This window comes from Amblyomma mixtum, chromosome 2 (assembly GCF_055824585.1).
Source record: "Amblyomma mixtum isolate Tamu chromosome 2, ASM5582458v1, whole genome shotgun sequence".
NCBI lineage: Eukaryota > Metazoa > Arthropoda > Arachnida > Ixodida > Ixodidae > Amblyomma > Amblyomma mixtum.
In genome coordinates, this window is record NC_143013.1 from 128,778,241 (window position 1) to 128,790,537 (window position 12,297).

Below are 12,297 nucleotides of genomic sequence, written 5' to 3' on the forward strand. Positions count from 1 at the left end.
GTTTTGGCTTTAAAAAAATCTGCTGTAGGCAACCACCACTCTACAAAACACGTAGGCTCACTGCTGTTATAGTTGCAAGCCATAGTTACTATACTGTTGATCGTAGACTTCAATAAAGGCATGTAACCTATACTACTGAAGCAAGAATCGATGTTTCATGGCTGCTTCTATTTCATCGCTTTCTTTGGCCCGAGTGGACACTTCCTAAACCTGCTTTGGCGAACGGTTCCTCTAGCCCTAAATTCCTCCCAGTGGAGCGTTACAAGAATGTCTTGAGAGGTAAAAAAAATTTAAAAAAAAATATGAAATGGTCACTAAGGGTTTAAATCACCTCAGGTGACGACAGGACAACACGCACTTCCAAAAGTTTCATTTCTGAACTCAAGTACTTTGCGCAGACGGTGTGAATGGCATAACAGTAACTGTCTGCTCGGCAGAACCTTCAGTTCTTATAACCAAACTTTATTACAACCAATTAAAATCATATCATCATGTAACTCAAGCCCGCTAGCTGCAAGTACAGCAGCCTCCGAGGCCTTGCTGAGTAGACAAAGTGATTTTTTCCGAAAAATTGGAAGTGACTATAAGATCTATGAACTGGAATAAATAGGCGCCGTTCTGCACACAGGAAGACCCAGTGTACTATAGAAAGTACAGCAGTATATAAATCATCACAGAGCAAAAAACGCCAAAGGTGCGGGACATTCAAAGCATCCGTTGTTTACTTTCGTCTTTCGTGCTGCTCTATACTTGAAACTAGCGTAATATGGGCATGAATGCGGCCGTGAGAAAATTATAAGCAAGCAACTCCCGGTGCACTTCGTCGGAAACAAACATCCTGAAGTTTCACCACGGAAAGCTAACATATTGAGCAGAGGAAGTGCGCCAAATTAGTTAAGGGTGGTTGGCCAATCCCCTGTTGACAAAAGCATGCCCTACTTGAAAAGAAAATTGCAGTCTTTGGTGGTGAAATTATAAAAAAATTAAGTGTACTTTTAAAAGTACGCTGGGCGCTTATGGGTTAAAGAAAAATGTTTTTGCACTTGGTGGCACCTGCATCGCCTTCACACGCTTAAGTACGTCGCGTCCCAGGCCTCCATTGTATAAGGCCCTGTACATAGGTTGTGGAAGAACTACATCACACAAATCCTTGTACAACTTCTTCCTGTTAACAGAAGATAAATATTCATACGAAAATCGAACACTCGCGACAACCTCTCTAAAGTAATCAAAAATACGTCCCGAGAAACTTTCGGTTGAGACAACAAAGTCCGGCAGTGCATTTCCGAGCCTTAATTGGCACACAGTGCGCAAAAACGGATCGCTTACATCCCGCACAAAACAAAATCTGCTTACAATCTGCCGCAGAAATAAGTGTCCCAGACTCAGGCCACCGTCCTTCACCCGCCTAAACAAATTGGTCCGGCTGCAGCGTTCCCAGTCCGCAGCCCACACAAAAACGGCAACGATCCGGCGCAGTCTCTGTACGTTCATCCTTGCACAATGCAACACTTGCATCACGTACCACAGCCTAGACATAAAAACCGATTACACACTGTGTCCCTTGCGAAAATTGAAAGATGTCGCCCTTTCCACCTCTCCACCTTTTCACGCGTGGCTTGCGTCTGGGCTTTCCAGTACGAATCGCTATCGCGATAACCATCCAGTGGGACGCCTAAGTACTTTACTGGGGTCGTCACCCAGGACACGTTTGCAAAACTGCCGGCCTTCGTTGGCCATTCTCCGTGCCAAAGCCCCAGGGACTTTGACCAATTCACTTTACTACCGGTGACCTTGGTGAATTCTTTTACGCATGCCACGGCCTCGGTCACACCTTCCCGGTTCACTGTGAACACCGCGACATCATCCGCATAAGCCAGCAGCTTAACTTCTGCCGCCTGTAGCTAGAAGCCTCGAATTTTTTCACTTTCCATGATATTCAAACATAACGCTTCAATGTAAATGCAGAATAGAAGAGGGCTGAGGGGATAACCCTGGCGCACCGAACGCTGCAGGCTAATGGGCGCCCCCAAACTCTTATTTACAATTAATCTTGTCGTGTAGCCCCGGTAGGCCAAGGCCACTCCCTCGCAAATAATGGACCCTACATTCACATGGTCGAGTATGCAGAACAAGATATCGTGCGAAACACAATCAAATGCCTTCTCAAGATCTAGCTGAAGGATGGCTACACAGCTATTTGTGTTATCACAACATTCCAGCACACACCTCGCTCTATGAATATTGGAAACAATAGAGCGTCCCGTGATCCCACACGTCTGGTGGGGACCGACTATATCTTGAATTACTGACTGTAGTCTACGGGCTAAAATCTTCATGAAAACTTTATAACCTACTTTTGTGAGGGCGATAGGACGATATGCTGTGACCTGCTTTAACTTTTCTGCTTCATCGGATTTGGGGATTAGCTCTGTATGGTATTTACCATAAGACGGGGGCAATTCATTTACTTTGTAGGCTTCATTATACACTGCTGTCAGTACTGGCACTATTTCGTGTTTGTATGCTTTGTAAAAAGCCGCGCTTAACCCATCAGGTCCAGGAGATCTTCCCAGGTTCAAATTTTCTATCGCGTGCTCGACCTCTGACGCAGTTTTCGACAGCTCCAGCCTTTCTTTCTGTTGGTCATCTAATCGCGGTAAAGCACCAAGAAACTTTTCCTTGAATGCGCACACATCCACTTCTTGCTTTGCAAACAACCCGTGATAATATTCAAGAAATGCCTGCTGGATATGCCCGCAGTCCCCAGATAACGCCCCGCCCCATTCAATCTTTTCAATGTGGTTTCGCTGAGCGTGCGTTTTTTCGATTCCTAGAGCTCGTTTTGAAGGTGTCTCCCCAACAGCTAAATCTTGCACCCTAGCCCGCACAAGTGCACCGCGATAGCGTTCTTCCTCGAAGAGTTCAATTTTGTGTTTTATTTTTCTAATGTCGTCCATCCATTTGCCTGGCTGTTCGCTTTCTTTTTCGAGAAGTTTAGCCAGTAAGGATCTTCAATTATCCTCCTCACGCCTCTCCTCTTGTCGTATACAGCTTGACCTTTCGATTGCTGCTATCTTTATTTGTTGTTTGCACAGTTCCCACTGCTGCCATACTTTCAGTTCTCCGCTCGGCTTTAATTTGCTGATTTCTTCGTTTACTTTCCTGCTAAAGATGTCGTCTGTAATGAGCTTATTATTTAACTTCCACATCTCCCAAGAAAACTGATTTCCTCGTTTCTTTGTCCCTATCCCACACAACACTAAACAATGATCAGAAAATGATACCGGTACTACACTGTAGCTACTGCATTTAGTAATAACGTCCTGCGACACATAAATGCGATCTAGCCGCGCATGGCTTGACCGCTGAAAATGTGTGAACTTCACACAACGCGTGCCTTCTAAACATTCGGCCACATCATCGAGGTTGCACGTGTCTATAATTTCTGAGAGTACCTCAGTGATTCTGTCCCTAAACGCCCGTGCACTGGTTTTGTCACAGCCTCCGAGGACGCAATTGAAGTCGCCCATGACGGTCAGGGATTTCTCACAACTGAAGTACCTTCGTATGTTTTGAAAAAAGGCTGTCCTCTCATCCACCGCATTTGGGGCGTACACACAAATGATGCGCCAATATGTTTTGTTGTACAGGAAGTCAATCAAAACAAATCGACCCGATGGACACGCCGTATATGCCTGAACCTCAAGTCCCGGTACATTCTTTACAAAAATGAGACAACCCGCAGACGTGCCTACAGCGTGGGCTGCTATTGCAAAAAACCTAGACGTGAAACGTCGCACCATGCTCCCGGTCTCTTCTTCCCCGCCAATTTTTGTTTCCTGCACTGCCAGGACGTCAATGTCATGCTCAATTAAAAGGCGGTACACCTGGCTCTGCTTTCTTGCTTGACAGTCCCCTGACATTAAGTGTACCGACTTTTATGGGGAACGCATGAGCCATTTTCATGCAGAAGAAAGAGGCCGGGAACATGGCGCTTACCGTTCGCGTCTAGCGCTTGGATAGATGACATCATTGACACCGGAGCCATCCGGTGCTGGTGCCAGGCCTGGCTGCGGGGGCGGTTTTTCGAGGGCTCTCCTCTCCGTTGACACATTTGGTCGTGGCCGGATGGAGGACCGCCGTCCTTGGGTCGTTTTTGCCGGCGGCTCCTCGACGCTGCGGGCTTCCGCCTTGTCTCCTTCGGTTCCGGTCTCGGCGTGTGGCCGCTTCGCTGGAGCAGGGACGCTGGTCGTGCGCGCGCCGCTCTGGTCAAGGTTCTCCTCGGTCAGAGTCGCTGGCTCGGTTTCTGGGAGCGCCGGCACGCTTGCTTCATCACTCGACGCCTCCGTCTCCTTTTTAGAAGGTTCCGCCCCTTCAGGTTTCGTCCGGCATCGCTGCTGGAAGGTCCCGAAGAGCCCGTCGAGCCTGCTTGCTTTTCGGGTTCCTCTATGCCTTTCGCAGATTCTTCGGCCTCGACTACATCCATGAGAAGCTCCGCGGAGTCGTCTTTCGATGCACCGCCCGTAGCCACCGCGTAAGTGCGGACACACTCGTAATCCGCGTGGCCGTACCGCCTACATTTCGTACAGCGGGGAACCTTGCATTCACGCCGCACGTGGCCCGTACCATGGCAGCGCAAGCACTGCATTGGACGCCCAGGCGCCACGACAAGAGCCAACTCCCCGGCAACACGTACCTGGTGTGGCAGGTCTTCCACTTTCTAGCCGGGCTTCAACTTCAGTAGGACAGTTCTTGTCGCTGAGCTCTTGTCATTGACGCCCTGTATCCGCCACCGCTCACGCGTAACGTCGGTCACTTTGCCAAACGCCGCGAATGCCGTCCTGATGTCGTCGTCGGCCACACCGTGAAGCATCCAGTGTAGCCGCAGCTTTACCTGCTGGTCTTCCGGGTCGATAATGAGGCAGCGGCGTCTCTTAATTTGCAGCTCGTTGAAGGCGAGCGACTTCTTTGCTGCCTCCGTGTTCCGCAGGGTAACCGCCCACACGTGGTTGATTTGGTACGCTCCCAACGCGACCACGTCGGGGAGCGTACCGGTCTCGGCCAGGGCGTCACGGAAGTCCTCGACCCGGAACGGCCTCGCTCGCACGTCGCCGTGAAGAAAAACGGTGTTGATAACAACACGTCCTGTTGGCAGTGTCGGCAAAATAATCTGGTAATCCTTATCCCCGCAGTCATCGATCCTGTTTCCGCGGCCGTCAAAGGCCGCTATCGCCGCTCCGCTGGAGACCATGACCCTGCGATCCGTTCAGCTCGGCTGCCGGAAGCACAATGACGTGATAACCACTACACCACGGAAGCGGGTTAAAGGACACCTTCGCTAATCGCTATTTCTGGGTTTCAAAAATATTACAGACTGTTGAAAATTGCTTCCGCCCGGGATCGAACCGGGGGCCTTGCGCGTGTGAGGCGCACGTGATTAACTCGCTCCCGTGGTGTAGTGGTTAAGGACACCTTCGCTGATCGCTATTTCTGGTTTTCAAAAATATTACAGACTGTAAAAAATTGCTTCCGCCCGGGATCGAACCGGGGGCCTTGCGCGTGTGAGGCGCACGTGATAACCACTACACCACGGAAGCGGGTTAAAGGACACCTTCGCTGATCGCTATTTATGGGTTTCAAAAATATTACAGACTGTTAAAAATTGCTTCCGCCCGGGATCGAACCGGGTCCTTGCGCGTGTGAGGCGCACGTGATAACCACTACACCACGGAAGCGGGTTAACGGACACCTTCGCTAATCGCTATTTCTGGGTTTCAACAATATTACAGACTGTTAAAACTTGCTTGCGCCCGGGATCGAACCGGGGGCTTGCGCGTGCGAGGCGCACGTGATAACCACTACACCACGGAAGTTTTTTTTTTTTATTGCCGGCTTCAACGTTCACAAAAATGTGCAATTGATAACACGTGTCAACCAAGCTTTGGCTGACACGGTATGTTAAATTTTTTTCAGTTGCGTCAAAACGTCAAAGACATCAGCCCATTCTGGCGGTTGAAGGAGTTCTCGATGCACTTCTCTTGCATCCTTTATCTGCTTTTATCTTTGGTATGGGGAAATTCTACTCAGAAGAATGTTAGCAGAGTATACCTTTAGCAAAAAAGGTGAATCTGTTGTATTGCAAACATAAACTATTATTCTCATACTAAAGGACTATTTAAACGTTACAATATTGTTCCTGTACATAATTTATATGACTACTGTTTATGTGTTAAGAAATGTGTCAATAATAACCAGCACGTGTTTCTGAAGCTAGCTGATCTTAAGGCCAATATACCTACTTACACACTTCGGCACCAAGAATTGTGGCATGTTCCAAGTTCTAGAACTCAATTCGGTTGCCAGGTGTTGTGGTCCACAATGCCACGACTTCTAAATACCTTTTGTACCAGCAACGTACAATTGTAAAAATGCAGCTTGCGTTCCATCAACACCAGGCTCCTCTCATAACTTGTCAATGTAAATGAATGGTGGAAGAGTGATCTGTACCATGTGTATATTTTTGTTTTTGTTTTCTTAATAGTTTTTCGTCTACAAACTAACAGAGTATGAATTGATATGTGATTACTTTGTGTGCTGTTTCGCTGTATGCCATGTACAGGGGGGCGCCGGCGCATTTCAAGCGAAAATTTTTTCGCTTTTTTCCGGTGCCTACCCACATCTTTTTGGTGCAAATAAAAAAGAATGAATGAATGAATGAATGAATGAATGAATGAATGAATGAATGAATGAATGAATGAATGAATGAATGAATGAATGAATGAATGAATGAATGAATGAATGAATGAATGAATGTTTTTACTGACGATGTGCAAGTGTGAAGTTTAAAGAAAAAGGATTTCACTGATGGCGATACTGGCATCTGCGCTCAGCACACTCATCCCATACCATATCTTTGCGGCAAGGAAAATATTACAAAGAGTGGCACGTAAGAATATGGACAATTGTCGTCCTTGCCAAGCATCGGTTTTTTCCTTGACTTTCGCTGCTTGCTCATTTCAGTACCGATAAGGCTCTCGGTAACAGTGAAGTGGTACTCCTAGATATACTGTCGGAATGGTGGACCAGCGCATTCGGGAATAGTAGTCGGGCGTGACTTCCCAACTGCCATGCCAGTACCCGCAGCTTTTTTCCCAGTTGATCTGAGCCCCAGTGGATCTACAGAATTTGTGTACTACATCTGTGACTTCACAAACACTCTCTCTATTTCAACAGAAAACTGCAATGTCATCGGCATATGCCAAGATTTTCACTTCCGCTGACTGCAGCCTGAAGCCCATTATGTGGTCGTTATTCTGGATAGCCAGGCAAAGTGGCTCAAGGTAGGCCGCAAATAGCAAGGGTGACAAAGGACAACCCTGCCTCAAAGAAGACTGCACTTGCAGGCTCTCTGTGAGGTCTCCGTTGACAACAATTCGAGTTGTACAATTTGCGTAGGCCATTTTCACGCCCTCTGTTATTATCTCGCCCACATTCGAGTAATCTAATATGGCCAAGAGTACTTCATGGGAAACACGATCAAAGGCTTTTGCCAGATCCAGCTGCATCATCGCCACTTGGTCGTCAAAAGGGTCGCAGCATTCTAGTACGGATCGCGCTACGTGTATGTTAGTGGCGATGCTTCGCCCCTTTATGCCACATGTCTGATGTTCCCCTACCAGCATGGTTATGACTCCCTGCAATCTTTTTGCCAGCACCTTCATGAATATTTTGTAGTCAACGTTGGTGAGGCTTATCGGACGATAAGAGCTCACCAACAGGCGTTTTTCCGGATCATCAGTTTTTGGTATGAGCACAATGTGTGAAGTTGTGAAGGACATGGGAACACGTTTTGCTTCGTAACACTCGGCAAATACTTCCAGCAGGACAGGAGCTATCATAGCTCTAAATGTTTTGTAGAAAGCAGCCCCCAGGCCGTCTGGACCAGGAGCTTTACCAGTTGGTAATGTGTCTATCGTTTGCTCTATTTCGTTCACGGAAATCGGTTGCTCAAGACGCGTTTTAACTTCTTCGTCAAGTTTCGGCATGAACGGTAGAAATTCACTGTAAAACTTTTCTTCGGCTTTTCGCGAATGACCCAATACGTCTTTGAAGTGGTCACAGATTACGCGCTTGATAACACTGCTGTCTGCCGAAATATCTGCGCCGGTGCTTATTTGTCGTATTTCCTTCCGGCATACGTATCGTTTCTCATCAGACATAGCACGCTTTGTTGGCGTTTCCGCTGCCCACAGCTTCTCGGACCGTGCACGAATAACTGCCGCTCTGTACTTATCAGCGTCTATTCTTTCAAGCTGTGTTTTTACATCCCTTATTTCATTAAAACATGTTCCTGGTTCAGCGCTTTCTATACTGATCAGGAATTCAAGTTGATCGCGAAGCTGTGTTTTGGTTTGTTTCTCTGCGTACCTCAAGGTGCTAGATTTATCAATCGCTCTTATTTTGACAAGCTGCTTAAACTCTTCCCATTCGGTAGCGTTGTTTACCCGTTGCACTGCAAGTAGCTTCTTTAGCTCTTGCGTTACTCCCTTATTAAATCCCTCGTCTTCAAATAATTTAGAATTAAATTTCCACAAGTGCCAGTTGAAACGAGTTTCCTTTTGTTTATTTCCAAAAGTTGCTATTACTAGGGAATGGTCACTAAAGGGCACAGGTTTTACTTCGTACATTGTACATAGAGGTACCAGCTCTGCTGACACATACAGTCTGTCTAGCCGTGCATGGCTATTTCCTTGGAAATGAGTATACTGCGGACGGGTACCATATAAGAATACATTCCCAATATCCTCTAAATAGTGGTCGTAGACCACTTCTTTCAAGACGTCCACGCTTTTGTCTCGCACCGAAGCACCATTTGCACGATCTGCGGCATGACAAACACAATTGAAATCGCCCGCTAACACCGGCACCCTGTCACAGTTTAAATATGTCTGGAAGCGCTCAAAAAACATTTGCCGGTCGGTCTCTACATTTGGCGCATACGCACAAATAACCCTGAAATTCTGGCCGCAATGCACAAAATCAACGACAAGAAGTCGGCCGCTTTCACAGGAGAACAAAGACTGCACAGTGATACCATTGTTATTCCGAATGAAGAGAACACAGTCACATGAGGTACCAACAGAGTGACGCACGCATACATCGAAATGCGTACGGAAAACAGACACCATTCGATCCGTCGCCTCCTCACTTTCAATCTTAGTTTCCTGAATTGCTACTACGTGCAGATCGTTCTCTAGAAGAAGGCGACTCAACTGGCATTGTCGCCTTCTTGCCCCGAGGCCTCGTACATTCAAAGTTGCTACACGTAGTGCTTCCGTGAGATTGATCGCCATATCGAGTGAAAAAAAATCCCTTATCGCATAGTGTCTACCATCACGCCCGTACCACAAACCACCCACGCCCCAGCTCGGGTTCTACAGTGCAAAACTACGGAGGCGGTTTCCCCGCCTGCCGTGAGTCGGCCGGAATGTTCGGCCGCGGCTTGTAGGACGCTCGCCTCATACCTGGCGTTTTAGGAGGAGGCTCATCACCCCTACTGGCATCCTGCTGCGGCTCATTGCTTGCGCTGTCATCATGCGCCCGTTTTCCGGCCGTGACACTGGTTGTTGGTGGAATGTCCATGGGCTCAGCCACATTACCGGCGGCGCTCACCGGAGAGTCCCCAGGCTTTGCAGTCGCATCTCTCGTCACGACATCGTCAGCCTGTGCAGGAGCTGGAGGCGACTGCGCCGGAGTGTCAACCGGGCAAAGTTGCGCTTCCAACTGATCCGCCCGAGGAGCAGCCGACGCGGTCTCGCTTGCCACTGGCCCGCTCGCCGCTCTCGATGCGTCTTCCGCATCGGCCTCATCCATAAGCAGCTCTGTCGTCTCCTCACTGGTCGATGGTCCGGTGACGCTGGCGTACGTCCGAGCGCACTGGCTTTCCTCGTGCCCGAAACGACGGCAAGCACCGCAAGGTGGGATTTTGCCCTCACGCCGAATATGGACTGTGCCGCGGCAGCGCAGGCAAAGGGGAGGCCTGCCCGACACGACCACAAGCGCAAGCTCTCCGGCTACGCTCACCTGGTGGGGCAAGTCGACCATCTTTACGCCGGCGTTCAACTTAAGGGTCACCAGCCTCGTAGTTGAACCATTGTCCGACACGCCTTGTGCACGCCATCGCTCCCTTGTGCCGTCCGTCACCTTCCCGTCACCTTCGTCCGGTATGCTGTGTAGGAGCCAATGTAGCTTCATTCGGACGTCCCTGTTTGCAGGATCTATCACAAGACATCGGGCACCTTTCACTTTGAGCTCACCGATGTTGATAATCTTCTTCACAGCGTCGGCGTCCTTGAAGGTTACGGCCCACACACGACTCATGCGATACGCCCCCAGGGCGATAACTTCCGGCAGAAGCGAAAGTGGAGCGAACGCACCTCGAAAATCTTCCACCCTGTAGGGGCGAGCACTGATGTCCCCGTGCAGGAAAACTGTGTTCAAAACAAAACGCCCTGCAGGCAAACTAGGCAGTAGAACCTGGTACTGGCTGTCCGAGCCAAAATTCGTGTTTCCGCGGCCAGACATGGCCGCTGTAGCCGCTCCGACGGAGCTAGTCATTACAAGTCCGTCACGCTCGGTGGCCGGAAGTGGAATCCAGTCGCACCCAATTATTCTCAGTTTGCAGAAGTCGTTAAGGCACGGAAGTTCATGTAATGAAAAAAAAAAGAGGAAAGAAAAACTGACACCAACCTCGAGCCGCCAGTGAGGATTGAACTCACGACCGCTGGTTTACGAGACCAGCGCTCTACCACTGAGCTATAGCGGCGCTTTTGTTGTCTTTACTACCTGTTTCAGGCGCTCTCGCAGATGTACAGTGTAGTCTATGTGGAAGCGAAGCACGCGCTTTCTGCTTTGCTGAGTCGCACCCAATTATTCTCAGTTTGCAGAAGTCGTTAAGGCACGGAAGTTCATCTAATGAAAAAAAAAAGAGGAAAGAAAAACTGACACCAACCTCGAGCCGCCAGTGAGGATTGAACTCGCGAGCGCTGGTTTACGAGACCAGCACTCTACCACGGAGCTATAGCATTTTTTTTATTGCCTGGCTTAGACACAAAAATAACAGTAACACACGCAAACATATATACACAGCGATCAAATAGCCTGTACCCACAAGGGGCAGGCATTGTCATGTTAAAATTCCTTGAGTACCGTCAAGGGCTCCAGTCTTGACAGCCACTCGGGAACACAAGTTTGTAATTTCGCCGTATCCAGCCATATCTGTACGCTTTCTCGGGAATACATGCGTGCCGGTCTTGCATCTGAATCGCAGTGATAACCGGCCATTCGATAGCGCCATATACTGTGGAGGCACATTAGCATTACTTTGTCTAATGGGACGTCATCTTGGTTATCCGTTGGCAAGTATCTAATGCCATGAGCATCGAGTGGAAACTCTTTTTTGAGTGTCCTTTGAAGCACATCCCACAAATACACCCCCTCCCAGCAATGAAGAAACGCATGATCTATTGTCTCCGGCTGTTTACAAATCAGACAGTGGGCTCCCCACGGAAGGAACAAGCCTTTTTTCTCCAGAAATGATTTTACCGTCAATGTACCGGTGTGTAACATGAAGAAAAATGTTTTTGCTCCAGCTGACACTTTCATTTTCTTTACACGTTTCCATACATTACTGCCTTTGCCTCCAGAGTATAAGGCCCTGTACAAGGGCACCGGGAACACTACATCACACAGATTCTTGTATAATTTTTCTTGTCAACTTTACTCAAATACTCCATCGAAAAACGTACGCTAAAAAATGTCACACTTAGAACAATCTCTCTAAAGAATCCAAAAATACGGCCAGGCATACATCCGGTGTGAACCACAACATCAGGCAGCGTCGACCTAGCCTTTGTTGGCAAACAGCTCGCAGGAATGGGTCTCTTACATCCCTAAAAAAATAAACCGGTTCACAATCTGGCGTAAAAATAAATGGCCCAACCCAAGCCCGCCACACTTCACCTGCCTAAACAAATTTGTCCTCCTGCACCTCTCCAAAGTGGATGCCCAAATGAACACGGCAAAATTTCGGTGCAGTTTTCGCACATTAACGCGAGAACAATGCAACACTTGCATCACATACCATAACTTGCTTATTAAAAAAAGATTACAAACTGTTGCTCTTGCAAATATTGACAAGTGGGCTTTTTTCCATTTCTCCGCTTTCTCGCGGGTTTCTTGGATCAGCTGTGTCCAGTATGGCTCGGTATCCTTATAAAACTCTAAAGGCACTCC

General features: G+C 48.2%; 1 protein-coding gene and 4 non-coding genes across 5 annotated transcripts; all 5 read right to left on the bottom strand.

Moving 5' to 3' along the window:
* Nucleotides 1-5,527: 5,527 nt before the first annotated feature.
* On the bottom strand, nt 5,528-5,600 carry TRNAV-CAC (transfer RNA valine (anticodon CAC)). Its single transcript has one exon. It is a non-coding gene; the product is annotated as a tRNA-Val (tRNA).
* Nucleotides 5,601-5,666: 66 nt separating this feature from the next.
* On the bottom strand, nt 5,667-5,738 carry TRNAV-CAC (transfer RNA valine (anticodon CAC)). Its single transcript has one exon. It is a non-coding gene; the product is annotated as a tRNA-Val (tRNA).
* A 66-nt stretch (nt 5,739-5,804) lies between these two features.
* On the bottom strand, nt 5,805-5,876 carry TRNAA-CGC (transfer RNA alanine (anticodon CGC)). The gene has a single exon. It is a non-coding gene; the product is annotated as a tRNA-Ala (tRNA).
* A 3,574-nt stretch (nt 5,877-9,450) lies between these two features.
* On the bottom strand, nt 9,451-10,620 carry LOC149360863 (uncharacterized). Its single transcript, XM_089569412.1, has one exon. It carries the CDS (start codon nt 10,618-10,620, stop codon nt 9,451-9,453), a length of 1,170 nt encoding a protein of 389 aa, XP_089425538.1.
* A 136-nt stretch (nt 10,621-10,756) lies between these two features.
* Nucleotides 10,757-10,828, bottom strand: TRNAT-CGU (transfer RNA threonine (anticodon CGU)). The gene has a single exon. It is a non-coding gene; the product is annotated as a tRNA-Thr (tRNA).
* Nucleotides 10,829-12,297: the final 1,469 nt, after the last annotated feature.